Source organism: Cervus elaphus, chromosome 2 (assembly GCF_910594005.1).
Source record: "Cervus elaphus chromosome 2, mCerEla1.1, whole genome shotgun sequence".
Taxonomy (NCBI): Eukaryota; Metazoa; Chordata; class Mammalia; order Artiodactyla; family Cervidae; genus Cervus; species Cervus elaphus.
The window spans coordinates 18,237,068-18,264,145 of record NC_057816.1 but is presented as its reverse complement, the minus strand read 5'-3'; the positions used below and the strand labels follow the sequence as shown (position 1 = coordinate 18,264,145).

The 27,078-nt window shown below is 51.2% G+C and overlaps 1 protein-coding gene across 3 annotated transcripts; it reads left to right on the top strand.

The window, feature by feature from the left end:
- KCNJ5 (potassium inwardly rectifying channel subfamily J member 5) lies at positions 1 to 26,752 on the top strand. Of its 3 annotated transcripts, XM_043873338.1 has the most exons (5): positions 1 to 217; positions 16,147 to 16,264; positions 17,420 to 17,497; positions 17,955 to 18,893; positions 22,409 to 26,752. In XM_043873338.1, exons 4-5 carry the CDS (start codon positions 17,957 to 17,959, stop codon positions 22,729 to 22,731), a joined length of 1,260 nt encoding a protein of 419 aa, XP_043729273.1. In that variant the 5' UTR covers positions 1 to 217; positions 16,147 to 16,264; positions 17,420 to 17,497; positions 17,955 to 17,956; the 3' UTR covers positions 22,732 to 26,752. The 3 variants fall into 3 exon arrangements, with proteins under 3 accessions (XP_043729273.1, XP_043729281.1, XP_043729269.1); XM_043873346.1 differs by lacking the exon at positions 16,147 to 16,264; XM_043873334.1 differs by lacking the exons at positions 16,147 to 16,264; positions 17,420 to 17,497.
- The last annotated feature ends 326 nt before the right edge of the window (positions 26,753 to 27,078 follow it).

Below are 27,078 nucleotides of genomic sequence, written 5' to 3'. Positions count from 1 at the left end.
AGTGGCTGAGACTGGAGGGGGCTGGCGAGAGACGGGATGGCTTAGAAGCCTCTGCCCACAGGACCCACGCAGGGAGAGGCTCTCCGCAGAGTCCGAGGCAGCCCGTGATGGCTGGTGCTGGAGGGTCCCCTCCAGGACCCTGAGCGCCCCTGCACCGCCTCAGAGGGACACCCTAGAAGTTAGCATCAGTGGGACTTGGAAGCTCCGATCTCAACAAGTAAGTTGTCTTCTTTCCTCCTCCATTTTCCCCCAGCTCACTGGTTCTGGAAGGCGGGGTGCACGCTCTCAGGGTGCCCACTGTCTGGGGGCAGCTGGCTTCACCCTCAGCTGGCAGTCCTGGGAGCCAGCTGCAGGGACTGGGAAGGGCTTTAGGAGGGTCCAAAGTTCAGCCAGGAGATCTGAGCTCCCCATAGCGGGTGGGCTAGCCTGGGCTGGGAGCTTAGCCCTCAGAGGGCTATGAACTTGGCTGTTCTGTTCTAGAGCACAATACCCAGATGCCCAAAGCCACCATCGGCTGGGTGGGGGAGAGGCCAGGGCAGTGGGAAAGGGTCATCTCTCTTCCCCCATCCCGGGCAGCAGCTCTGCCTTCAAGTGGGGGGTGTGAAGAGTCCCGGCGGGGCAGTAAGCACCCCCAGCCTTAGATCCTTGGCTTAATCTTGCTTTCTTTCAACTCTGGCCAAGTTGGCAACAGGGCCTTCCTGATTCTACCCGCCTGCGGCCCTGGTCACTTCCTGCGTGCCTGCCTGCCTCTTTTTAAACATCTTTCAAACTGTTCAGAAAGGCCAGAGGTCAAAGCTTTAAGGTCAAGTTTAGGGACTAGAGAGTGGCATCATTATTTCCCAACCCTGCGTATCTCCCTGAAAACTGCCGGCTCCTTGGACCAGCTCTGGCCCCCAGAGTTCCAGGGCTTGTGCCAGGCATTGGGTCAGGCAAGGCCAGCCCAGCACCTGTTCTGGGAGTCCTTTCGAACTCCAGCAGATCCGCAGGCCCTTGGTGTTGGCTTTATGTCACTCTGTGCCCAGCTCTCTGCCCTCTTCTGAGCCTTTTAATGGAGCAGGTACCAACATCCTCATCCCACAGGTGAGAAAAGGCAGCTTAGCGAGGCCACGTAGCTTACTGAAGGCACACACCTTACAGGTATGAGACTCTGTCTCATCACTAAGCTCTGCACTGTAGGGCTTTTTGCTTCACAAAGTACTTCTCCATGTGGGAGGGAATCAGTGAAAAGACGCTAATATTTAGGAAGCAAGTACTGAGCTAGACATACTCCTGTGCATTCTCCTCTGACATGCTCATCTAACCTGTGTTAGAGGAGAGGCCAAGGCATGGAGCGTTCTGAGCGCTAGTAAGTAGCAGAGCCGTTAAACTCTAGATGCTTGTCCTCTGGCTTCAAATCCAAATAGTTTCCACTGTCAGACACCAAACCTGAAAGGTGTTCGGCCTTCCCAAATCCACACTTTTCTCAAAACCCAGGAGTAAATCCCATCAACTGGCTGGCTGATGCCCTGGGGCTTCCTAGAATCTGGTGGGAGAACGAAGTGGGCCTTGGAGAGAAAGCCCCTTGTCTGGACTCTGATGTGAGAAGCCTGGTGGGTCTGACTGTGATTTTCAACTATTGATCTGGCCTGAAATGGCCTCGCTCCGATGTGGAGGCGCGAGGCAGGGACCTCAGAGGAATTCCTGGGGTGCAGGTGGGGGACACTTCTTGGCAACAATATCAGGGAGTCTGGAACACTTCCTATGTGACCTGAAGCATTTTAGGTACGTGATGAGGTTCTGGTTTTCTTTCTCCATTCAGTGCTTTTCAAACTATTCCTCCCAGCCTCCCCCGACCTCATGGCATCCCACCCCCCTCCACCATTCTGAACCCACACAATCTGAAACTAACTTCACTTGGAACCTAAGGCTAGAAAAAAGACAAGCATTCTCTTACCTGGGAAGGAATGTTTGGGGGCTTTATCAAGTGTCCACTACTTCTCAGGCTCTCTTCATTCATCACTAGATTGATAATAAATTGTTACAACAGCATCGATGAGAACAGCGCCAGGGCCACTAATGAAAGAGGAAGCATCCCAAGGAGAAATGGTCTGTGCTTTCCACAAAAGCACGGGGCTCCCAACCTCCCTGAACCATGTTCTAGATTCCCTGTCCGGCTCTCAGACAGAGAGGGCATCACTCAGATACAGGCTCTCCTGTCTGCACAGCAGCCCGCCGGCATTAAGCAGAGATGGGTGAGCTCCAGCAGGCAGCAGGAGGACGAGGTGAGGATGAAATGGGAGGGAGAGAAGGGCCCCCGCACTGCCCCAGGGCGTCCCGGGAGCCCCCTGCTGCCTTCTCTGACCACAGAGTCAGATCCCAGTGGGACTCCCTGCCTTGGGCTCCCCGAGTCTTTGGGCACATCCTGAGCCAGGCAGAGCTCTTTCCTCTGTGGGCCCAGCAGAATCAGTGTGGTCCTGTCCCATTAGGAGGTACCGTGGGAATCCTCTGGGGCTTTCTCCCTGCGCCTGCCTGGGTTTCCTGTCCAGGAGACACTAGAGGTGCCAAGCTGGCCCGTGAGGATGCTGAGTGCAACACAGACAGTGGGGCACCGTCTTCCTCCCTCCTGTCCGCTCCTTAAATGGCCAGGCTCTCCGTGACTCAGGTGGTCAAAGCCATCAGCGACATCTTATGCATTCCCGTACTTGAAAACTGCACCCAGGTCTGTTTTTTATTTGTTTGTTTGTTTTTAAGTCAGTTCAGCAACCATTGATTTGATCTCCTAGCATGTGCCAGGAATAATTAATTTTTGAAAACCTTGGAACATGATCGTTCGGGCAGGAAGGGTTATGCTTTCCACTTAGGAGAATGTTAGCAGAAGTTTGCATTTTCTGAGCAACCCTGGTTGAATATTTAGGCTGCAGATGGGAGGGTGATGGAGAGAAGGGTGGGGCACAACAAACTATTAGGTGGTTGGAAGGAGCCATTTTTAGATGAAATTTTCACCGTGTCGGAGCTGTAGTTGGGTCGTTGAGAACCAGGAGGCCATCCTCAGATGTCTGGAAGACTGGGCAGCCATGAAGGAATTGTTCTGTTTTTCCTAAAGATTAGAAGAACAGGAGTTCAAACGTGAAGGATTGCAGGGAGACATTTGGAAAAGTGAAAAAGCTGAATATATTTCTCTAAGAGACCTGCAGTGGCTTTCTCTGGGCTAATTTTAAAACAGAGGGGACAGCTTCCCCTTGCTGAGCCCTGGCTGCTGAGGGACGGAGGGCTGGCCTCTGCCAGGGCAGCCCAGCTTATCTGGTGCCTCCTACCTTGACATTCTGATAAGTGAGCTATTCTAGTCCACAGAGCCCAGGACGGCAGTTAAACTTGCCAAGGGCTGTGCTGAGCTAAATGTCAGAGCCAAACCTTTAACACATGACCCTGGAGATCCTGGCTTGTGCATCCACGTTAGGTTCCATCATCACTCCAGACCAGAGCAGGCTGAGGGGCAGAGGTTGGGGATGTCTGATCAGTCTGGCAGGTAGCAGCAGCACTTCCTGGTCAAGAAGGTCAACCCGTATGGTGGCCAGAGAGGTTGGTGGGGAGAGTGAAAGGGAAGTGGAGGGGGTTCAGAGAGAGATGGTGACAAAGACAAGCTTTTAAGCTCCCGTTCTCACGTCCTGAGTCTTGCTTGTTTGGGGCTGCGTGTTCTGCCCGTCCTTGCGTCCTCTTTTACACCTCAGGTTCCCAGCTGTAAACTCAGGAAGACCGTATTGCTGCCTTCCTTTGTTATTTCTTGCTGCTCATCAACGAAGAGGGGGAAATTCAAGAGCAGAGAAGTGCCATCCGAGGCTGAACCTGTGCCCCTCGTCCTGAGCTTAGACTCTGCTCCCCTCCCGAGGCTGGGCTGTTGAGTGTTGGATACTCAGAGCCTGGCTGAGAGGAGAGTCATAAGACCAGAGGACGATGCCGCCTCTGCCCAAGGAGGCTGCCCTCCAGCGGGGGATCAGGTCCACGGGAGCCCAGGTGCAAGACATCTTACAAGCAAGGCTATGACAGCTGGCACACCCGGGCTATCGAAGATGACCCTGCCAGACATCAGGGGACACAGACCCCCACCCCCTAGCCCCAAGTCAGGCTGCCCTGCACTTCAGAAAGTGCTCTTTACTGTATGGACTTAAAAGGTCTCTCATAGACTGTTGCAAAGCTGTGTATGGAGCTCCTGTCACAGGCCAGACCGTGTGCAGGAACTGGTGATAGAGGAGTGGTTCATTTGCCTGCCCTGGCCGGAGCTCTCTCTCTCTCCCAGGACTGACTGGGGGAGGTGGACATGCCACAGCACTTGGGGGGACAAGGGGAAGCCCCACCAGACAGATACAGGGGCCAAGAGGGCCCACAGGGCCAAGGACAGCTTTCCAAGGGGCTCCACAAACCACATGGTCTTGATCATAGTAAGTTGAGAAATTCAGTAAACTAGCTACTTTCATTTTATTCTTTTCCAAAATTGTTTTCTGTATTCTAGTTCCTTCACCCTTTCATCTAAATTTCAGAATAATTTTCCCTGTATCTACAAAAAACCTGTGGGATGTTGATTAAGAGTGACATGAAATCTATATGTCAGTTTGAGGAGGATTGATCTTTACTGTGTTGTCTTTTCATCCGTGAATACTGTATGTGTCTCCATTTTTCCAGATGTTCTTTGGTTTCTTGCATTGGTATTCTGTCATTGTGCATGCTGCGTGTTAAGTCACTTCAGTCTTTGCGACCCTATGGACCATAGACTGCCAGGCTCCTCTGTCCATGGGATTCTCCAGGCAAGAATACTGGAGTGGGTTGCCATGCCCTCCTCCAGGGGATCTTCCCGACCCAGGGATCAAATCATGTCTGTTACACCTGTCCCCATTGGCAGGCGGTTTCTTTACCACTAGCACCACCTGGGAAGCCCATTTTGTAGTTAACACAGTTCTTTTTGATCTGCCAGCAACTAACTGTGTGACTCAGACCTTCATGTTACTTTCTGTGAAATGGGTATAATAACATAGCAAAGAGCAAGTAAGACAGACTTATTTCCCATAGACTGATTATCTTCTCTGTTCTTTCTTTTCTTCTTCCCAACTCTTGTTCTGATGCCCCCTGCCCCGACTCTAGTCTCATCACTGCATCTTTTCCTTTCATCCTAGATGGTCTTAGCCCCCTTCATGCTCAGCTCCTTACTCTGCAGTACTTTCTGTCTCTCTTATTCTTGCCGCTTCTCCTGGTCACTAATCCTTCTGTAATGTTCTTCTTGTTCCTCTTTATTGCATCACGTGGGGAGCTCACTTTTCCTTGCTTTCCTCGGACATAACAAGTAATCCTGTGGCCAGTCAGCCTGGGTTCAAGTCCAGACCTATGACACTAGCTTTGAGGCAGGGTATTCATTCTCCCCTATGCCTGTATTTCTTCATTTATAAACAGGGGAAGCAGGACTTATGTCATATCTTTTCTGAAGTGGTTAAATGAGTATAAAGCATTTAGAGGGCTTTCCGGGTTGCTCAGCTGGTTAAGAACATGCCTACCAATGCAGGAGATGTAAGAGACTTGAGTTTGATCACTGGGTCAGGAAGATCCCTGGGAGGAGGGCACAACGGCAACCCACTCCAGTTTTCTTGCCTGGAGAATCCCATGGACAGAGGAGCCTGGTAGGCTACAGTCCATGGGGTCACAGAGAGTTGGACAAGACTGAGCAACTGAGAACACAGCATTTAGAAGATAATCTGGTGCATGGTACGCCCCCAGTGGGATTCAGCACTGTCTCGCTCTGAGTCCTGGTCCTATCTCAGTGGTCCTCTCACCTTCTGTCACTGTCCCATCTTTTTCACTTGTATAAAAGTCTACTTGTATTCACATTATTTTGCTTTCTTGTTACTGTCTTCTCCTTGCTACGGTATCTCACATTGTCTGATCGTCACTGATAAATTGGCACCAACCCAGGAAATCTGTGCCTGGGGTTGTTGAGAGGAAACAAGTGGCTTTTCATTTTGATTTAATTATTAATCTGCTTTATTATTTAATGCAGAAAATATCCTCACAGTGCAGGGTTATGGTCAAAAGGATGTATTATCACGATTCTGCTAACTTTCAGAGAGCTAGCCAGCTTAAAAGGAAAGTACTGGACAGACACAAATGTGGGGAAAATGTGAAAACAATTAATTTGATTTTCATGGCTTTTATTTATGATTTTTCATGTATCTCCTCCAGGGGGCTGGGAGGGTGAATCTGGACTGTGAGCAGTAAGCCATGGCGGAGTATTAAATGAGTAGATGTTAGGATGGACTTCCCAGGGGGCACTAGTTGTAGAGAACCTGCCTGCCAATGCAGGATCTCCTGCATTGTAAGATGCAGGTTCAGTCCCTGGGTTGGGAAGATCCCCTGGAGGGGACATGGCAACCCACTCCAGTATTCTTACCTGGAGATTCCCCATGGACAGAGGAACCTGGCAAGCTACAGTCTGTGGGGTCACAAAGAGTTGATCACGACTGAAGCAACTTAGCACACACAGATGCAAGGACCCGCAAGGGCCCACAGCAGCAGGCCAAGGAGGCTTACATGCTGCATCTTAGGCAAATGAGAACCTCAGTTACTACTGCGGTTCCATAGATGCACAGCCCAACGGTTAGGCTTGTTGGGGAGATGATTAGGTGAGTTCATACATGTAAGGTTTCTGGTTCAGAGAAGAGCACGCACGCGCGTGCGCGCACACACACACACACACACACACACACACACAGGTAAACACATCACTTCCAGAGATAGTCCCCAAAGAAACAAGTCAGCATAACCCACTGCAGGAAATAACTTTAACACATATTGAAAACAAAAACAAAATGAGTATGAAGGGCCTAGGGGAAGCAGCCAACACAGTATGCATGCTCCCCAAGGAGCTGCCTCTGGTCAGGGCGTGTCCCAGTCAAACCAAGGGACAGCTGACTTACCCTGGGAGCAACCCAGCCCTGCAACCACACGCCTCCCCCACTTTGACTTTTCTGTAAACAGCAGTCCCACTGGTGCTAAGGAGCCAGATTCAAGGGCTCCCCTGGGAGGGAGGCGGGGGATGCCTGAACAGGTGGGACCTGGGAGTCTGTGACAGCTCCCCAAGGAAGGTCATTCTGCAAGTCGGATACAGCAGGGTGCTCCCCACCTGAGCGCCCCTACCTTACACAGCATCCCCTCTGCAGTGGCCTGTGCAGCTCAGCGGTCAGGACCGCGGTGTGCAGGTCATTGCAGTGACCAAGGGTCCCACTCAGCAGGGCCTCTTCCTCCTGGCATGTGCCCCGCCCCCCAGGCAGTCACAGGACTGTTGTGCATCCCAGAGAGGGGGGTGCCAACACCCAGTGAGCTGTGGCAGCCTCTTTCCTGAGCATCGGGACTGAAAATGAAAAGTGAGAATGTTAGTCGCTCGGTCAGGTTCAGCTCTCTGGGACCCCCCATGGGCTGTAGCCCACTAGGCTCCTCTGTCCATGCAATTCGCCAGGCAAGAATACTAGAGTGGGTTACCATTTCCTTCTCCAGGGAATCTTCCCAACCCAGGGATTGAACCCAGGTCTCCTGAATTGCAGGCAGATTCTTTACCATCTGAGCCACCAGGGAAAACCTGCAGCAGCGCTAAAAGGACTCACACTTTCTGTGAGCCCTAGAGAGCAAGGAACGTCCTGGGCACAAACCAGCACCTGGGTCTGCCCCACTCCTCCCGCAGAGCCCTACAGGCTTCTACTCCAAGATCTCCTAGTGGCTGGTAATCAGCACCCACTACAGCCCAGCCAGAAACTACCTCGTGCCCCACCCCCAAAGCACCCACCCAGGGCACCCCCACCACCTTCTCGAAGCATCTGTAGTCAGCATCTCTTCCCACTGGGAGCCACTTCTGCCATCAGTGAAGCAGAGGATGTAATGCCTCCCTGGGTCCCTGCTCCCCGCAGCATATTTGCAAGATGTGTGATTGGGAGGAGAAGGCAGGTAGACAGAGGATGTATGGTGAGAAGAGCGGGGCCATGGCAGCCCCCTGCACAACAGAGGGGACTGAGGAGGAACAAGGCTGTGGGAGGGGAGATGGGGCTGATTAGGAGCATGGTGGGAACTGAGCCAGTGCCCCATTTCTCCCGTGTGACACCTGTATTGGCCTCCTGGCTTCCTTTGTACTGAGGACTGACAGGCTGTGTTCACAGCAGGTTTGTTAGTGCAAACAGGAGAGCTTGGAGGAGAATTTGTTGGCATTACCACAACCCTTAACACCACGATCAGCCTAACTCAGAGTTCAAGCCAACGTGTCCATATGGGGAGGAGCCTCTCTCTGAAGGGGGAAACCAGGAGTATGAATTGGCTGCTGACAGACTGAATCTGACTCACAGATGGATTTTCTCTGGCTTGCTTGCTGTTTCACAAATTGTTGAATTAGTTGTCAACCTTGAAAAACAGATTTCTTGTTTAAAAGTCTTCATTTCTAGCTTTTCTGGAAAAAGAAAGTAGAAGATCTTGCAGCAGCAGCTCCGCAGTCTTGTCCGAGAGTATTAGCTGGAGCTGAGTAAGGCTGCCCTCTGAGCATGTACTCACTGCAGTCCCCACCACTCCCTATAGTGTCCCCAAAACCCAGAGGAAGTTTTGGTTGCAGTTACCTTGTATTTCCCTGGTGATTGCATTTACCATGGGCTTCCCTGGTGGCTAAGATGGTGAAGAATCCGCCTGCAATGCAGGAAACCCAGATTCCATCCCTGGGTTGGGAAGATCCCCTGGAGAAGGGGATAGGAACCCACTCCAGTATTCTTGCCTAGAGAATCCCACTGGGCAGAGGAGCCTGGTGGGCTACAGTCTATGGGGTCTCAAAAGAGTTGGATATGAATGAGGTGATTGAGCACGCACGCAAGCCAGTAAGAATCCTCCCTGACTTTGGAGTTCTTGGTTTCTAAGGAGACGACCCTACCCTCAGGCTACATACAGTCCGTGGGGTCACAAGAGTCAGACACGATGAAACAGAAACAAGGAGCAAGCGGGTTGTCTGGTCAACATGCACAGGCGGTGTGTCTGTGGTCAGAGAGGCAGCAGCTCCTCTCACTGACCTCACTCACCTGCCTTTGGAGGCAACCAAAGTTGGGTACCAGCCTCCTGGATTCTGGTCACCACAGCGTGCCCTCCTCACTCAGGTATTCACCCCACTCCTGGCAGAGGCAGACACACCTGAAATGAAGGAACATCCAGCCAGAGTCGTTCAAGGTGAGATCAGTGACTGCCAGCTCGTGGTCTCTGGTCTGGAAGGGACCAGGGCGTCCACACAGAGATGCTTCTGGAAGTCAAAGGAGTGCTCAGGGCTTATGTCAGGACACCATGTGTTGCCTGGCACCCTGTCTCCTTGGAGCAATTAGAGACCTGTGTGAGCAAATACTGCTGTACTGAGAAAACGTCCAGGAGCCGCTGTAAGCACAAACAGGGGGTTTTCAGTTCAGTTCAGTTCAGTCGCTCAGTCGTGTCCGACTCTTTGCGACCCCATGAATCGCAGCACGCCAGGCCTCCCTGTCCATCACCAACTCCCAGAGTTTACTCAAACTCATGCCCATCGACTCGGTGATGCCATCCAGCCATCTCATCCTCTGTTGTCCCCTTCTCCTCCTGCCCCCAATCTCGCAGAGGGTTTTAGCTGGGGACAAAAGCCGGAGGGTGGAGGGAGGAGAGGGCTGTCGGCCCCAGCACTACGCGGCAGCCTGGGCAAAATCATGAACTGGTTTCCAAGCACGGATCAGGATGTGTCGTCAGCTTCCTCCTCGGCCAGGTGTTTCAGAGCTCCATTTAGAGGCTTTGGAATCAAATGTGTCCGATTCTGCCACTTAATAACTGAACGGCCTTAAGCAAGTTACTTAATCACTCTGCTTTCATGATCTGAACATGAGGCTGCTAAAACTGACTTAATAGATGTGTTAAGCATTAAATGAGACACTGCATAAAAGGCACCCAGCACAGAGATGGCCAGTCACGGGTGTTTAGTACGTGAGCTTTTCTTTTCCTTCATTTTTTTTGTTTGTTTTATTTTTACTTAAAGATCCAATTTTTAATTTTCATTCTTTAGCCATGCCACGTGGCATGTGGGATCTTAGTTCCCTGACCAGAGATCAAATGCACACCCTTTGCACTGGAGGCATGAAGTTCTAACCACTGGACAACCGGAAAAGTCCCAGTATGTGAGCTTTTGTGCTTATCCGCTCCTGTATCTCATGTCAAGAAGGCTCACCTCACTCCACTCACTGGGCACCCTCTTTGCCAAGTCTTTCCTGAGCCCTCCTCCCCCGCTCAGGTCAGGCTGAATCAAGAACCCTGCCTTCGTCCCTCTGTCACTCTCTGTGGCATCTTTTGCCTGTGTGTCCCCGCCAGTGCGTGAGCTCTGTGAGGGCAGAATATAGAGCAGGGGTCCTCAGTCTCTGTTACCCATTAGAATGGCCTGGGTCGGGCTCCCAGGGTGTAGGACCCAGGCGTCAATCAGCATGGCATCCAGCTCCCAGTTGATCACAGGGGCACACAGGGAGACTGGCCTGAGGACCAGCAGCATCAAGGTCACTGGGAGCTGCTGGAAAAAAATGCAGAGTCTAGGAACCCCAGACCTACTGTATCAGAATCTGCATTTTAACAAGACATTTGTGCATGGAAAGCAAAGAAAAAGGGTGATGTGCTGCTCCGTCCCCTTCGACCCCCGCTCCTGAGCCATCATGCACGTTTGCAGGTGATGCTCAGTGGAGGGTCACTGACTCACTGAATGAATCAATGAATGAATGAATGAATCTTGTGCGTCAGTTTCCAATGGGCTTTCACACGTGTGGTATCACATATGTTGTCACCCAGATACTTTTTGAACGTGGACTCAAAGAATAAAACCACCAGACATCCAGGAAATAAGAAATAGTCTACCACCTAAGTGATAAGAAAAAAATAGCTGCAAAATGGGAGGATTTTTAAACAAAATACCTGATGGGTTTTTTTTTAAGATGTGTTACTTCTGAGCTGTCAGCCATTAAGTCTCAGAGTGCACTAAATAAAGCTTTGTTTTGTTTTTTGCTTTTAAGGTAAGTAATTATGAAAGCTGGGAAACCAGGGCTGGCCCCCTGGGAGAAGCCAGCCCATCCGTGTAGTTTGGGCCCAGGCTCTGACTGGCTGGGACCACTGGCCGATTCCTTCTGGGCAAAGAGGAGCTCTGCCATCAGATTCTGAGCCAGCGCCACCGCCACCCTACCCCGCAACCCCCCTGAGCCTCTCCCGGACTCTGCTCTCCGCTGGTCCCAGCCTCTCACTGCTGTTTCTGCACCAGGCTCCAGGCAGACAGCCTGCAGGTGCATCTCCTCTGGAGCTCAGGTTCTCTTCCAGCGCCTGTGGTTGTGGCAAGATTTCCTTGTTTGTGGTTGTCGGACTGAAGTCCCTGTTACCTTGCTGACTGTCAACAAGGGGATGCGCTCAGCTCCTGGGGTTCACCCACATCCCTTGCCATGTGGCCTCCTCCATCTTTAAAGCCACAAAGGGAATGTCTGTCCATCTAATTCCTCTTGTGCTTTCAGTCTCCTGCTTCAGAAAGAGCTCAGTCCTTCTAAGAGCTTATCTGATGAGGTCTGGCTCACCCCAGATGATCCTCCTTGCTTAGAGTCAACTGAACCAGAACACAGCCCTATCACTGGAGTGAGAATCCTGTCCCTACACCCGGGGATGCACTGGGAGTGTCTGGGGGCAGGAATCGTGGGGGCCTCTCCGAATTCTGCCCACTTTCATGTGTCCTCTCTTCCCAGTGTGCACTCTGCTGATAAGACTTTTTATACTCCTTGCTTACCTTGAGGGTCCTTCAGGACACTGGGGCAACTTATTCATCAGCCAGTTTGGAGTCTTTTCACATTTAGTAAGCAGTACAACTGTATAGGTTCATACAGTATAGCAATTATCTCAGTCTGAGAAGTGAATATATTCCCCTCCAATACTGTTCCTCCAACGCTCAGTCACTCAGCCATGTCCAACTCTTTGTGACCCCCCTGGACAGTAGCCCGCCAAGCTCCTCTGGGATTTCCCAGGCAAGAAAACTGGAGTGGGTAGCCATTCCCTTCTCCAGGGGATCTCCCCAATTCAGGGATCAAACCCGTATCTCTTGCATCTCCTGCACTGGCAGGCAGATTCTTTACCACTAGCACCACCTGGGAAAACCCCCAATACTCTTTCTCCAATCTCATCCCAAATCCGAGGGAACTCAGACTTTGACCCAACACATCTAAGAGAGAAAGGAGGATATTGCTAAGGGTGCCTGCTATGCCCATTTCACAGTCAGAAACTGAGTCTGAGACAAGGCTCCCAGGCCAGTGCCGTCTTCAGGATACCCTGCTGGTCCCCAAGTGCAGTTTCTATCAAGCTACTGTGTCCATGACTTCCTAAAGCATCCCATGACACAGAGTTTTCTTCACTGGGGGTTGGGTGGGAGGTGTTTTTTGAAATTCTTAATACAGAGGTGCATTTAAATGGATGTCAGATTAACGAATGCATTCTCTGAAATACAACTTTCTTTGAGTTTTCCTCTTTTGATTCTTTCTCCACTTGTGTCTTTATATCAAAGAAATTAAACCACTTTGCTGGACCTGAAGCTCTGCCTCTCCCAGGAGCTTTAATCGTGTCTTGGCACAGCTTTCCATTCGGGATGTAGAAGAGGATGAAAGATGAAGAGCAATATTGGCCTTGATGAGATTGAATAGGATTTGCTCACGTCAAGGACTCTCCCTGGCCCTACAGAAAGCAGTGCCCACACTTGGCTGACCTCGGCCAGACCCACGCTTTCTCCCTGCCTCTTTCTCTACAGACATCGGGGTTCAAAGAGGGAAGGCTAGAATACAAAGTATGTAAGGCCTGGGCCTGCATTCACCTTACTGCTTTATTACTAGCTCTGAGTACAGGAATTGGACTCAAATAGCTCTTCAATTAGTGCTTGTTCAGTGAATGCATAAATTAATACAGAGGATCTTGAAAATCTGATTAAAGAATCTTCATTGTCCATGAAAAACCCTTTTGACTTGAGCCCACAGCTCAAGTCACAGCACTGGAGACTTGAGATTTCTAGTGTGGGCAATTGGCTTAGTCTAAGTAATTTGGGGCTTCCCTGGTTCCTTAGACAATAAAGAATCTGCCTGCAATGCAGGAAACCCAGGTTTGATCCCTGGGTCAGGAAGATCCCCTAAAGAAGGGAATGGCTACTCACTCCAGTATTCTTGCTAGAGAATCCCATGGACAGGGAAGCCTGGCAGGCTACAGTCCATGGGGTTGCAGAGAGTCTGACATGACTGAGCTACTAAGTAGGAATCAGGTGGTTGAGGTTCCATGCCTGACACCTACCCTACGGATTGAACACAGGGCATTTAAGTATCAGACTCAGATGCTCCCTGCCTCTGTCTTCTTTAAAATGGGGTTATAGGACTTCTCTGGTGGTCCAGGGGTTAAGACTTCACCTTCCAATGCTGGGGGTATGGATTTAATCCCTGGTCTGGGAGCTAAGAGCTCACATGCCTTGCCGCCAAAAAAACCAAAACATAAAGCAGAAACAATATTGTAGCAAATTCAATAAAGTCATTTAAAATGGTCCATATAAAAAAATCTTTAAAAATAGAATAAAATAAAATGAGGTTACTGTGCAATTGCATTAAATTTCAATTCAAGGAGAGTTTGTGCTTACACTTATGGTTTTTTTTTCATATGTTCTTTCCCTGAGTGTCCATGATCAAACTGAGGCAAACAGGGCTTTCCTGTCTCAGTGGTAAAGAATCCACCTGCCAGGGCAGGAGGCACTTGTTTGATCCCTGGTCCAGAAAGATCCCAGATGCCCTAGAGCAACTAAGCATGTGCACCAGGACTATGGAGCCTGCTCTCTAGAGCCCGGGAGCTGCAACTGCTGAAAACCAAGAGCCCGAGAGGCCCTGCTGTGCAAGGGAAGCTCCCGCAATGATAAGCCCGCTCACCGCAACTAGAGAAAAGCCCGTGCACACAATGAAGACCCAACACAGCCAACAACAAATAAACAACCTAAAAAAAGAAACTGAGACAGAGAAAGTTAAGGCTGTTTCTCTTTGGATCCCAGAGCAGGTGTGTTGGATGTCAGGCTGGAATCCAGGTCTCACCCTGGGTTGAGCGGATGATCCCTCGTGTGATGATTCTTGCTCACCTGGAGGATGGGTGCCAGCATCAGATCAGAAATCGACGTCTCTTCCTGTCTGCTGGACACAAGAAGTTTTCCCATCTGGGTGGAGGTGTCCCAGAAAGTCTCTCTCTCTCTTTTTTTTCCCCCCTGTTTACAGTACAGAACAAGGCTTTCTCCTGCGAGAATGTATGAAAGTAGGTTTAAAAATAAAGAAGGAAACAGTGCAGAAAATCAGTGGAAGACTGCCTTCCTGAAAGAGCTGAGGGCAGAGAGTGTGCTTTCTTGTCCGTGACTCATTCTTGCGGGTGCTGAGCCCGCCCTGCCCAGGGTCAGAGGCTGGGGAAGTCACAGGAAGCACTCCCAGTGGACCACCCCCTCTGGGTTCCAGCAGCTGGGGTCCCCAGGGGCACCTGGAACCTCAGCATCAGCAGCATTTCTCCTTGTTTCTGGGCATCTCTGGTTGGGATTTACTAAACAGTCTCCTAGCTAAGGGGCAGAGTGAGATCGTGCTTGGATTCCTGCAAAGCAGCACCAACCATTCCTCCTCGTTTCATTTATCTCTGTAACTGCCACGCAGAGGACAGGGAGCAGGTGGCCTGTGCGGAATAGGAAATGGCCAGCGGATATCTCTGACAAACAGCACTTCCTGGGACCCTTCAATATGATATTTGAAAGGTCATCTTGAAATTGCAGCAGCCACCCAGACAGCAGTGAGATCTTCCTCATCCAGTCAGTGAGGCAGTTAGCTTATGGCTTATAGAACATACATCCAGGTTGTTCCATTGGGGACCTGGTTCCCTGGGAAGGAGAGTTACTGCAAAATCAAGAACATGCTTAGAAAGAAGAAGGGCTGAGTGATGGTATCCCCAGAATTAGAAGCTCCTAGAACTTTCTAGAAAGAACAGTTCATCGGTCTAAGCCAGAGTCTTAGAATCTCAGTGACTGCAGGCCATTGCTTGGTGGGTACTGTGAGCCCCTGGGCTGGAGCCAGACAGACCTAGGTCCAAAACCTAAGTTGGCCACTTACCACCTGCGCTTCCTTTTCCTTGTCTGAAAACAGGATGATAACAGTACTAGTGTAAGAGCTCTGTTGTGAGGATTAAGTGAGATCGTACAATATTGATTTCTTAGCACAGTAACTGGCTCAGGACTGGGCAGAAATTGAAACTGTTGCTGTTGACTCCAGAGTCTATGGTTCCACCCAGGTTCATGAGAGTCTTTGAGCATCTTTTTAAAAAAGTTTTATTGGAGTATAATTGCTCTGCAATGCTGTGTTAGCTTCTGCGGTGGAGCAAAGTGAATCAGTTTACATATGCATATATCCCCTCTCTTTTATATTTCCTTCCCATCTGGGTTAGAGCATTTTAATGTCTGCGAGCAAAATATCAGAAAAACTGTAGATGGAGTTCTATGGGATTCTAGGTGTTTCTTTAAAGTGCAGCATACTGGTAAAGAACCCACTAGCCAACACAGGAGACCTGGGTTCGACTCCTGGGTCTGGAAAATCTCCTGGAGTAGAAAGTGGTAACCCACTCCAGTATTCTTGCCTGGAAAATCCCCTGGACCGAGGAGCCTGGTGGGCTACAGTGCATGGGGTTACAAAGAGTTGTACATGACAGAAGCAACTTAGCACTGATATATTCCAAAAATATTTTACAACTCTTTTGAAAGCCTTGGGGCATTTAACATCCTGACTGTCTCAATTTCTCACAGAGCAAGGAATCACTGTATAAGAATTTATAATGGCGAGTCTAAACAGCAATTTGTTATGTTGGTAAGTGCTCAGACAGCCAGACTTCCTGGTCAGATGGTTGGAGTGACCACAGGGTGAATCAGACACATGCTGCCTTTTCCTTTCTGTCTGTTGCTAAGATCTCAGATGACAAGAAAGGAGATAGGGAAGGATAAAAGAAAGAGCACAGACTTTGGGCCCGACCTGCTGGAACCCAAATATCAGCTCTTCCACCTGGATGTCACTTATCCTCTTTGGGACTCATGTTCTTCTTGTTGTTCAGTCATTCCATCATGTCCAACTCTTTGCAACCCCATGGACCAGAGGACACCAGGCTTCCCTGTTCTTCACGATATGGGATGCTGGGACTCATAGTTCTTAACTGTTCATCCATTTATGCAGTAAGTAGTTTTTAAGTGCATAGTATGTGCCAGGTTATCCTCTGGGTACTTAGAATGTATCAGGGAACAAAACAGGCCCCAAATTGAGCCTGAGGCAGGAGAAGCTTACATTCTTAAAGGAGGGAGAGAGACTTAGAAATAAGCCTGATGCCTGAGCAAACAACGTAGTGTTTCTATAATGGAGATTACAAGCTCTCACTCCCATGGGTTGTGGTGGTGATAACAAGTGACCGTACCTATCCAGCATGGAATACAGCAGATGTTTAATAAAGTGTTGCAATTACTCTTTAAAAAAATTGCTCCCAGGGACTTCCCTGGTGGTCCAGGGGCTAAGACTTCTTGCTCCCAAAGCTGGGGACCCAGGTTCGATCCCTGGCCAAGGAACTAGATCCTGCATGCTGCAACTTACAACTCAGTATGGCCAAATAAATAAATATTTATAAAACAAAATAATTTCTCCCAGGTTTCTTTAAAGCCTTTAAACAGTAAGTGTGAAGTTTGCACCTGGAATGTGTTCATTTATTTGTTCAGTAAATAACTATTGAGCTTCCATTGTATTAGGTAGGACCTGCACTAGGCACCTGGAATAAAAACAAATACAGGATCCAGAAAACAGGATCCCTGCCCTGAACATTCCCCGACTGCCACTGGTCCACATATACTGGTCCACTGTACAGTAGAGCGAAGCCCTTTGAGCGCACAAAGGCAGAGTGACCTTGAAGTTTAGGGTTTCTGTGAATCAGAACAGTCTACTTCACTGAGGATGTCTTTTTAAAATTTTATTGAAGTATAGTTGATTTACAATGGGGTGCTAATTTCTTCTGTACAGCTCAGTTATATACATATACATTCAGTTCTGTAACTCAGTAATATACATATACATTCTTTTCCATTATGGTTTGTCACGAGATAGTGAATATATTTCCCTGTGCTACAGAGTAGGACCTTGTTGTTTATCCATCCTATATATAATAGTTTGCATCTGCTCACCCCAGACTCCCTCTCCACCCCTCTCGCCCCCTCCTTGGCAACCACCCTGTTTTGCTTCATAGATATGTTCATTTGTATCATATTTTAGATTTCACATATAAGTGATATGATATGGTATTTGCCTTTCTCTTTATGACTTACTATGCTTGGTATGATAATCTCTAGGTCCATCCATGTTGCTGCAAATGGTACTACACTTTGCAAAAGAGTATTCCACTCTTGATGGCTGAGTAATATTCCTGAGTATGTGTGTGTGTGTATCATATCTTTATCTATTAATCTGCTGATGGACATTTACGTTGTTTCTGTAGCTTGGATATTGTAAATAATGCTGCTTTGAGCATGGGGGTGCATGTCTTTTTTTGATTTCTAGTTTTGTCCAGGTATATGCCCAGGCATGGGATTGCTGGATCGTATGACAGCTCCTTGTTTAGTTTTTTGAGGAAACTCCATACTGTTTTTCATAGTGGCTGCAATTTATATTCCCACCCACAGCTTTGTAGGCTTCCTTTCCCCCACATCTTCTCAAGCATTTATTATTAATATCTATGGACTTCTTGGCAATGGCCATTCTGACTGGTGTTAGGTGGTACCTCATTGTAGATTTGATTTGCGTGTCTTTTACAATTAGCAACGTTGAGCATCTTTTCATTGCTTATTGGCCATCTGACAATGTATTTTTTAATTCAATGCACCCCAGTCATGGCTGGCGATTCTAGGAATGCCATGAACCAGGATATGGAGATTGGGGTCACTCCCAGGGACCCTAAGAAGATTCCCAAACAGGCCCGAGATTACATCCCCATTGCCACCGACCGCACGCGCCTTCTGTCAGAGGGCAAGAAGCCGCGGCAGCGCTACATGGAGAAGAGCGGCAAGTGCAACGTCCATCATGGCAACGTCCAGGAGACCTACCGCTACCTGAGCGACCTCTTCACCACCCTGGTGGACCTCAAGTGGCGCTTCAACCTGCTTGTCTTCACCATGGTCTACACCATCACCTGGCTGTTCTTCGGGTTCATCTGGTGGCTCATTGCTTACATCCGGGGTGACCTGGACCACGTCGGGGACCGGGAGTGGATCCCGTGCGTGGAGAACCTCAGCGGCTTCGTGTCCGCCTTCCTGTTCTCCATCGAGACGGAGACCACCATTGGCTACGGCTTTCGGGTGATCACGGAGAAGTGTCCGGAGGGCATCGTCCTCCTGCTGGTCCAGGCCATCCTCGGCTCCATCGTCAACGCCTTCATGGTGGGGTGCATGTTCGTCAAGATCAGCCAGCCCAAGAAGAGAGCTGAGACCCTCATGTTCTCCAACAACGCCGTCATCTCACTGCGAGACGAGAAGCTCTGTCTCATGTTCCGGGTGGGCGACCTCCGTAACTCACACATCGTGGAGGCCTCCATCCGCGCCAAGCTCATCAAGTCCCGGCAGACCAAGGAGGGCGAGTTCATCCCCCTGAACCAGACCGACATCAACGTGGGCTTCGACACGGGGGACGACCGCCTCTTCCTGGTTTCCCCGCTCATTATCTGCCACGAAATCAACGAGAAGAGCCCTTTCTGGGAGATGTCACGGGCCCAGCTGACCCAGGAGGAGTTCGAGGTAGTGGTCATCCTGGAAGGGATGGTGGAGGCCACAGGTGAGCCTCCCCAGCTCCTTCTCCTCCCCAACCCCTTCCGCCCCCGCCCTGGCACTCAGACCCTGCTGATTCCAGAAGGTGCAGCCTGAAGGCAGCAGCTCAGTCAGCCCCACCCCCCAAATGGTGATTTTCAGGATGGAATTATGAGAGCAGATAATGTGTGTTGGGACCTCCTGGTGGCTCCGTCGCAAAGAACCCAAGTGCCAATGCAGGAGATGTGGGTTTGATCCCTGGGTTGGGGAGATCCCCTGGAATACCAAATGGCAACCCACTCCAGTATTCTTGCCTGAAAAATCCCATGGACAGAGGAGCCTGGTGGGTTACAGTCCATGGGGTCGCAAAGAGTCAGACACAACTAAGCGCGTGCCCACACAACACAATGTGTGTTGAACCCACCCAATGTCTGGGCATGGTCTAGACTCTAAGCACAGGATAGCTCATTGAGTGAGATGGTTTTCCTTCACATACAGGTGTAGAAACAGACAGAGGAGGGCAAGTGCTCCTAAGTCACTGAGCCAGGATGCAGGTCAAAGCCAGGTGATCCAAAGCCAGCACTGGTTTCCAACAGGCTACAGCACCTGTCCTTCCCTCCCTCCCCCCATCCTGGAGCAGGTGTCACCCAAAGGGGGTTCTGTGAGCACATAACTCTGAGAAACTCTGGGTTGAACAAAGGTGAACTGGCTTCTTGCAGGAGGATGTGGCAGCTCTTTACATGTGAATCGCCACCTGAGGCAAGGACAGGGTGATTCCCAAAGTCACAGAATCCTCTTCTGGGAGAGACTCCCAGTTCCCACACCCTTGGGCCCCTGTGGGGCAGGCTGCCCCTCAGCTTCCCTGCAGAAGGGGCTCTGTGAACACGGGTGTGTGCAGAAGACAGTGCATCACACCCACCCGTGTCCGGCCAGCACCTCCCTGCCCAGCGACTGACTCATGGAAGCCAAGTGCGTCCCACCTCCTAGCTCTGTTCAGGGCTCAGGGAGGCCAAGGCCTGGGGGAGCCTGTATCCCCACCACACTCCCTGGGCAAGGGAGCCCCGCTAACTGTGTGGGCCCTCCTCTGCTTCCCCACTTCTTCCTGCCCTCCTTTCTCACTCACAGAGGCGTCTGAGCACCTGCCCTGGCCCTAAGGATGACTCACAGAAAACTCACTGGAGCTGAGACTATACATGTTTTTCTAATCTACCAACGGCACTGGGGGGCTGGCTTCGACCCTGTTTCACAGATGTGGAAGCTGCTTCATGCAGACAGGAGGGTCTGTCGTATTTGGGGCTTCACTCAGGCATCTAGAGTTTGTCAGCCACACCACAATGCCCTCCGTAAGTTTGGGGGCCTGGCACAAAGGTGGCCAAACAAGCCTTCCTGGCCTCCCTGGGGGGCTGGGTGGGCGGCTCAGATGGGGTAGCCACAGACAGACCTTCCCGAGCGGAGCAAAACCTCTGGGGTGTGAACAGGCTCCAGGGACCTGGGCGGGGGGAGCTGCTCGGCCATCTGCCGGGGACTCGGGCTGGCCAGGCGGCATATGGTGGCAGCCGGGGAACTCCAGGGACAGGATGGGGGTTGCAGGCAGACTCTCCTCCCACCGCTGGGAGCTTGCAGGTCACGCCATCCTTGGAGGCAGGGTCAGACCAGAACATGGGCTGAGATTCTGGGAAAAGAGCTCCATTTCAAGGCCACACAGGTCAGCTCAGAAATGTGGGGACAGATAGGAAGGCAGTGCCGTACCATACTTCTCTCCCCCGGCCCTTCACTGCCACTCGCTGACCTCTCCCGGCGTGACTCCTCAGAGTCAGGTCCCTCAGTTGACCTGCCCCATCTGGTTGCCCTCCTCTCTTCCCAGGACCTGGGTCACTCCAGTTCTGCAGGGAGAAAAGAGAGGGAGACCGCCACCCACATGGGCTCTGATCTCAGCCACTTTAGCAACTTGGTTACCACATTCACAGAACCAATCACAGGCTGTGAGTTCAGGCTGAGGTTTGACCAGCGCAGCTCTGCGCAGCCTGCACGTGTGAGTTTGGGCAGGTGGCTCCACTCGCCAGCAGGATGAAGATAACAAACCTCAGAGGCTCACAAGGCAGGAGGGTTAAACAATGAAATGGAGGAATGTATGTGAAGCACAATGCCTGCCACCCAGAGTAGGTATTCTGTCCTTTCCAAATGCATTGGAAGATGACTGCCAGGCACACGGGTGGGTTTCCAGTCACTGAACAGCCCCCTTCCAAGACATGGGACAGAAGAAGGGCAGGAAGACCCCAGGAGGTTTGGTCCAAAGCACCCACGGAGGTCCCGTCTCACTGTGTTTCCTGAGGCCCCCAAGCCTCATGATCTTTGGCTCATGTCTGGACTGGTCAGTGCCCAGCATGGGTTTCTACACCTCTGCTGAGCTGGGGGTTGTCCAAGGACTGAGGGGAGACATCTGGAGCAGGCGGGACCCCACGAGCCGAGAGCATGTGGGGTGCACTGGGGTTACCTGGTGCTCTGTGGGTCTGCGGTGCATGAGACCCCTGCCAGAGAACATTTAAACTGGGGGGAGGGTGGTGCTAAGCAGACATTTCCTTCAGTTTCCAAAGAGCACAAGCTAGGACCTTCCTCAGCCGAAAGATTAAATATCAGAAAACTGCTTCCCTGTGACCCTGAGGACAGAGGCGTCCTCATCCATAAACAAAACTGTCCTCTCTGGATAGAAAGCAACACCTAAAAATAACACAGGCATGCCAGGGCTGAGCCGACAGGGAATGGGGGCATTGGAGCATGCTCCAACCAAGGAGTCATGCTGTGTGTGTGTGCACACAGGTCTGTGTGTGTGTGTGTGCGTGTGTACACACGTGTAGGCTTTTGTCCATATGGATCCACCCCAAACAACCCCGTGTATTATAAATGCCTGTCAGCTTCTCTGGGTTGAGCCACTCTGATTTTATCTTTGTTCAAACTTTCCTCATCTTTCCTTGTCTCAGTCTTCTAGAACTTAATGCATGTGCAGGAACCATGTCCATTCCTGAATTATTCACTCCAGTCTCCAGAAACCTACTCCACAATCTTGCATTGTTAATTTCTAATTTTCTGCCTCCATCACACCTTGAGCTCCTTCAGGGCAAGGGTTGTGTCTTATTCAGCTTTATGTCTAGATCATGCTTAGCACAAAGCCGATATTCAACATATGCTTGATGAATGACTGGGTGGATAATTGGATGGGTGGACTGATGGATCAGTGATGAATGAATGGATTGGTGGATGAATGGATGGATGATGGAGAGGTGATGAAAGATGATGGATAGATGGATAGATGGGTGGGTGGATGGGTGGGTGGATAGACAGATGAAAGATGATGGATGGATGATAGGATGGATGGATGAATGGATGGATGATAGGATGCATGAATGATGGATAGATGCACAGATAGACAGATGGATGAAAGATGATGAATGGATGGATAGAAGGATGATGGATGATGGACTGATGGATGGATAATGGATGGAAGGCTGTGGCCACTCCTAATACACGTGCCCTCTGTTCACCCAGGCATGACTTGCCAAGCACGGAGCTCCTACATGGATACCGAGGTGCTCTGGGGCCACCGGTTCACACCAGTCCTCACCTTGGAAAAGGGCTTCTATGAGGTGGACTACAACACCTTCCACGACACCTATGAAACCAACACGCCCAGCTGCTGTGCCAAGGAGCTGGCAGAAATGAAGCGGGAAGGCCGGTTCCTGCAGTACCTCCCCAGCCCCCCACTGCCGGGGGGCTGCGTTGGAGCAGAGCTGGGTGCAGAGGCCGAGCGGGAGGGAGAGGAAGAGCCTGAGGGTCTGAGTGGGTCCCAGGAAACCAAGGTCTCTGCGTGAGGACGGCACTCTCCCCATGACCTCCCCTCACCCCCGCTGTGCTCCTTTCTCATGAGCACGGAGGCTGCAGGGCTGGGGTTGAAGGGCTGAGTGGGCTGGGTTGGGTGAATGTGCTGAGTGTGCTGTTTTGGGGGTGGGGGTGGCCAGGAGCCTTTAAGGCTCTATGGAGAGGAGTAGTAACCCAGTCCTGGCGCCTCCGAGGCAGGACCTACTGGAGCAGATGGCCTCCAGCTGGTTCCCATGGCAGTGCTGTCTCTTCTCCCTGGCCTCTGTTACACGGGCTAAGGGCCAGGCCAGGAGGGCTTGTCTCACAGTGAAATGCCCAGGTGGCCTCTGTCCTCACACCTCTCTCTGCCAACTGGCCTGAATCACCTTCCTTTTGGGGTTTCACAGACCAACCGGCAAGCCCCCTCCCACCGAGGGCTGACACCCAGAGAAGGCTGCTGCCCCCTTCCCCTCATTCCGGCCATTGTGGAGCCTGTTGTGGATTCAGGGTGGAGAGACCCCTCCAGTCTGGAAGCTCCAATCACCGGTCCCCAGTGGAGCTCACAGACCTCGTTGGTTCAGGTCACATAGCAATTCCTTGCAAATTTGCCACCAGTGACCACTCAGCGCTAAGGACCTCGCCACCAGATCTCAGCATTACCTGTGAAGTGCGTGCTTTCCCCGCCGTGTTCTGTGGGTCCGATGTAGCCTGCAGACCACTGCTCTCCTTAGGGTGACGTTTAGTCGGGGTCACTTCCTGGCCGCCCCAGCCACACCGTGCCTGCACCTCCCACCAGAGAGAGAACCCCGGCAGCTGGACCTGTGCTAGGACGTCTGGCCCCAAGAATCTCAAAGTGCTTCTCACCTTCACTGTGGTTTCCCGCACAGTCTCAGAGCCCATGGTGCGATCCATCCAGGGAGAACGCTGTGGTCAGAGGGCAAGATGAGCCAGTCGCTGCTGAAGCAGGGAGGGGGAGGGAAGACACACAGAGAAAGGCAAACAAAACCTGAATTTTAAAATGAGCAGCGGCACCAGCTGTCACCAAGATCGCTGACTTCAAGCTTTGCTACCAGGTGAAGCAGGGACATGAGGCACGGGGAGAAGTCCCTATAGGGCTGGTGTCACCTTCCAGCCGAAGTGGGGGACTCTGAGCTGGAGCTGCTGCCCTGGGTCTCCTCTCCGACAGCTGGGGGGTCTAATGAGGTGGCTGGGCTGGGAGGGCAGGAAGGATGGCCATCCTCACCTTGCAAACGTGGAGAATCAGAGAAGGGGTGAACATTAAGAGAGCGCTGAATGGAGAAGAGCCTTAAAAACAGCAAGCCATGGGACTTCCCTAATGGCTCAGTGGTTAGGACTCTGTGCTTTCATTGCTGAAGGCTGGATCCCTCTTGGGGAACTAGAATCCCACAGGCCAAGTGGTGCTGCCAAAAAAACCAACAATGGCAGAAGGCTTTCCCTTTCAGCCTGGAGGCGCAGGAAGAGGATGGACAGATGCTGCAGCTGTCATGGTGATGGGGCACATCTGGCTTGTGGATGCTGACAGGCTTCTGATCAGCTGACCTAGACCTGGAGAGATGCAGAAGTTCTGGCCACAGAACTGTGGAGGCCTCCCCACCACCATGGCAGAGCTGTTGGCTGACCTTTGAAAAGGGACGCCTCTTCCTGCCCCGAATGCAAAGCACCTCCCCAGGGAGTAAGAGTAGGAAGTTAAGGCCAAGCCAGAGGGGCTGGGTTTGGATTGCAGGCTGGATTTTCCGGGTACTGGGGCTGCAGAGAAGAGGAGGCAGGTGGCCACACTCAGGGGAAGGGACCCGGTTCTCAAGCAAGGGGATGGATCTGGAGAGGGGGGCCCAGGAAGCAGCGAAGAGCAGGGTCTTTGCTACAAGCTGATGGTGAGTCCTGACTCCAGGCAGGCATCCCTCTGTAAGGAAGCAGGTCATGGAAGGAACCAGGAATGGGCTGGAATCCTGTCCTCCAGGGAAAGGAAAGGAGAGCAGGCAACCTGGCGCACTAAGACTAGATGCCTTGGGGGTCTTGGGGAGCTATAGCTGGAACTGTGGAGTGGGTGCCCATCCTCAGCCCACCAGATCCAAGGCTTGCACTGCAGGACTGTTTTGTTGCCCTCCCCCAACCCCCACCAGATCTAAATGCTGCCTTCGTCAAAACCCATCAGTGCCTGCAGGTTTAGAGCGTTCAGTGAGGCAGGTTAGCAAGGATGGGAAAACCATAGGAGAAGCAGGCCTTGCAGCCGGGCTGAGTCCTGGGCTATTTCACACCTGCCTGCACCTAGCAACCCAAGTGGCCACATGAGTCACTTCCCTGTGTCCTAGCTCTGCGGTAGCCCCCACAAACCCAGGCCACATCATGTTTCAGCCAACTGCAGACATGGCAGAGCCTCAGAAAAGGAAGCGATGGGCACCATCCTCTTGGAAAGCCCGCAGAGGGGCTGAGCCCCCTGCACTGGTATGAACCGGGTAGCAATCCCACTGTGCACATTAGCTGCTATTTCTCAAGAAAATTCAAAGGCAAGAAGGCTGCCTTTTGTATCCCCAGGCAATCCTTCTTGGTGACCAACTGATCGAACTAAAGTTTGAAACACTCCACAGGTCATTTTCTGGTAGTTCTCGTATCAACATGGACTCACTCAATGTAGAGTCTGATGAAGGTTGGAACCTCAGAGGATCACTTTAAAAACACTGCATCTACCCACAAGCCACCTATGAGTCCCAGCCCTTAGCCACACGGCTCTGAGCCCACACATCACCCCTGATGGGTCACAGAGAGGTGAGCCAGGCTGGCTGCAAGGTGGCTTTCACAAGCCTCAGCACTTCCAAAATCCCAAAGAATTCTCATCGGTCAGACCCTAAAGCCTTGGGAGCTAACCTCCTGCCTCAGCTTCCATGTGCTTCTGCTCTGGAACCATCCCCTGTAAGGGCGAAGCCCCCAGGAGCTCAGAAGAAGGTAAGTCTCCACTCATCCTCTCAGCATCCATCTGACACCTGCTAGGTCTCCACGGCCTTGCCCAAAGACCCCCATTCCCAGGTCAGTTTGAACAAGCTTTGCCCATGACTCTCCCCTCCAGACACCACCCTCCCTGTGCAGTCAGCCCACTTCCTGTCAATTTCTTCTGCTGGTCGAGGTCCTGGCTGCAGCAGCTGGCTTTGAGGGAGGGGAAGGAGCTCTCATCCATCTGGGAAGAGCTCTCCTGCTCGTGACCGGTAATAGCCAGCACCTTCTGTCACACTCTGGCCCCATGCCTGGCTTCCAGCATGCCTTAGACCTGTGTCTCTGGAGAGTTGGAAGCCACAGACACTCGAAATTTCTGTATTGAAGTTGCCCCAAACTAAAACAACTCCCCCCCTCTTCAGAGTCTCCTGCTGTCACCTAAAAATATGCCCTGAACACATCTTTGGGCAAACACCCTTTACTGCGCACCTACTATGTGCTCATGGATTAGGCCTTTGCCTGGAAGATGATGCTTAATTCTCAAAAGCCTGCTGAGAAACTCTTAGGAACCCCTTGCTGCCAAAGAGATAACTGAGGTTCAGAGATGTTAATTCGGTTGCTCAAGGCCATAGATAATCAGAGGACCATGGGGCCCAGAGCAGAGCCTCCCAAACACAGATGGGCCATCGTCCTGCATAAACCCCTGCCCCCAGGGCAGCTTCCGGGCTCCCTGGAAGGAAGGAAGAAAGAAGGAAGGAAGACAGCCCCACCTCTCCTGGCTGCCCCTGTGTGTGCCGTGCTGTGGACATCAGCTTCCATCCACCAGCAATGTTCTCCCATGGCAGGATAGTTGGGAAACACTTTTTTCTGATTCCGAGGGAATTAATAAGCTGTGAAAAGAGATTAGATGGGGAATTATTGCTTTGGGGAAGAAGCCACTTATTCTGCTCAACTTGGTTTTTGCTAAACACATCTCCTTAACTCCTATGTCAAATCTCTTCCTCCCTGTGTAGGACTTGTCAATCTTCTCATTAAAAAGAACAGCGTTGCACTGCTGAAAATTCATCCAATAAAGTGGATTTGATCTTACAGAACTCTTTCTCATTTTAAGTAGATAGCCGTTGGTTGCCATTCAATTCACTGCCAGTTTAAGCAAACTTGTCCTTCTTGTTTTCACTAGTGCATGCGTTGTCATGTCCGACCCTTTGATCCTACCCTTTGGGACTTCCTGGTGGCTCAGACGGTAAAGTGTCTGCCTACAATGTGAGAGACCCGGGTTCAATCCCTGGGTCAGGAAGATCCTCTGAAGGAGGAAATGGCAACCCACTCCAGTACCTTGCCTGGAAAATCCCGTGGACGGAGGAGCCTGGTAGTCTATAATCCATGGGGTCGCAAAGAGTCGGACACGACTGAGT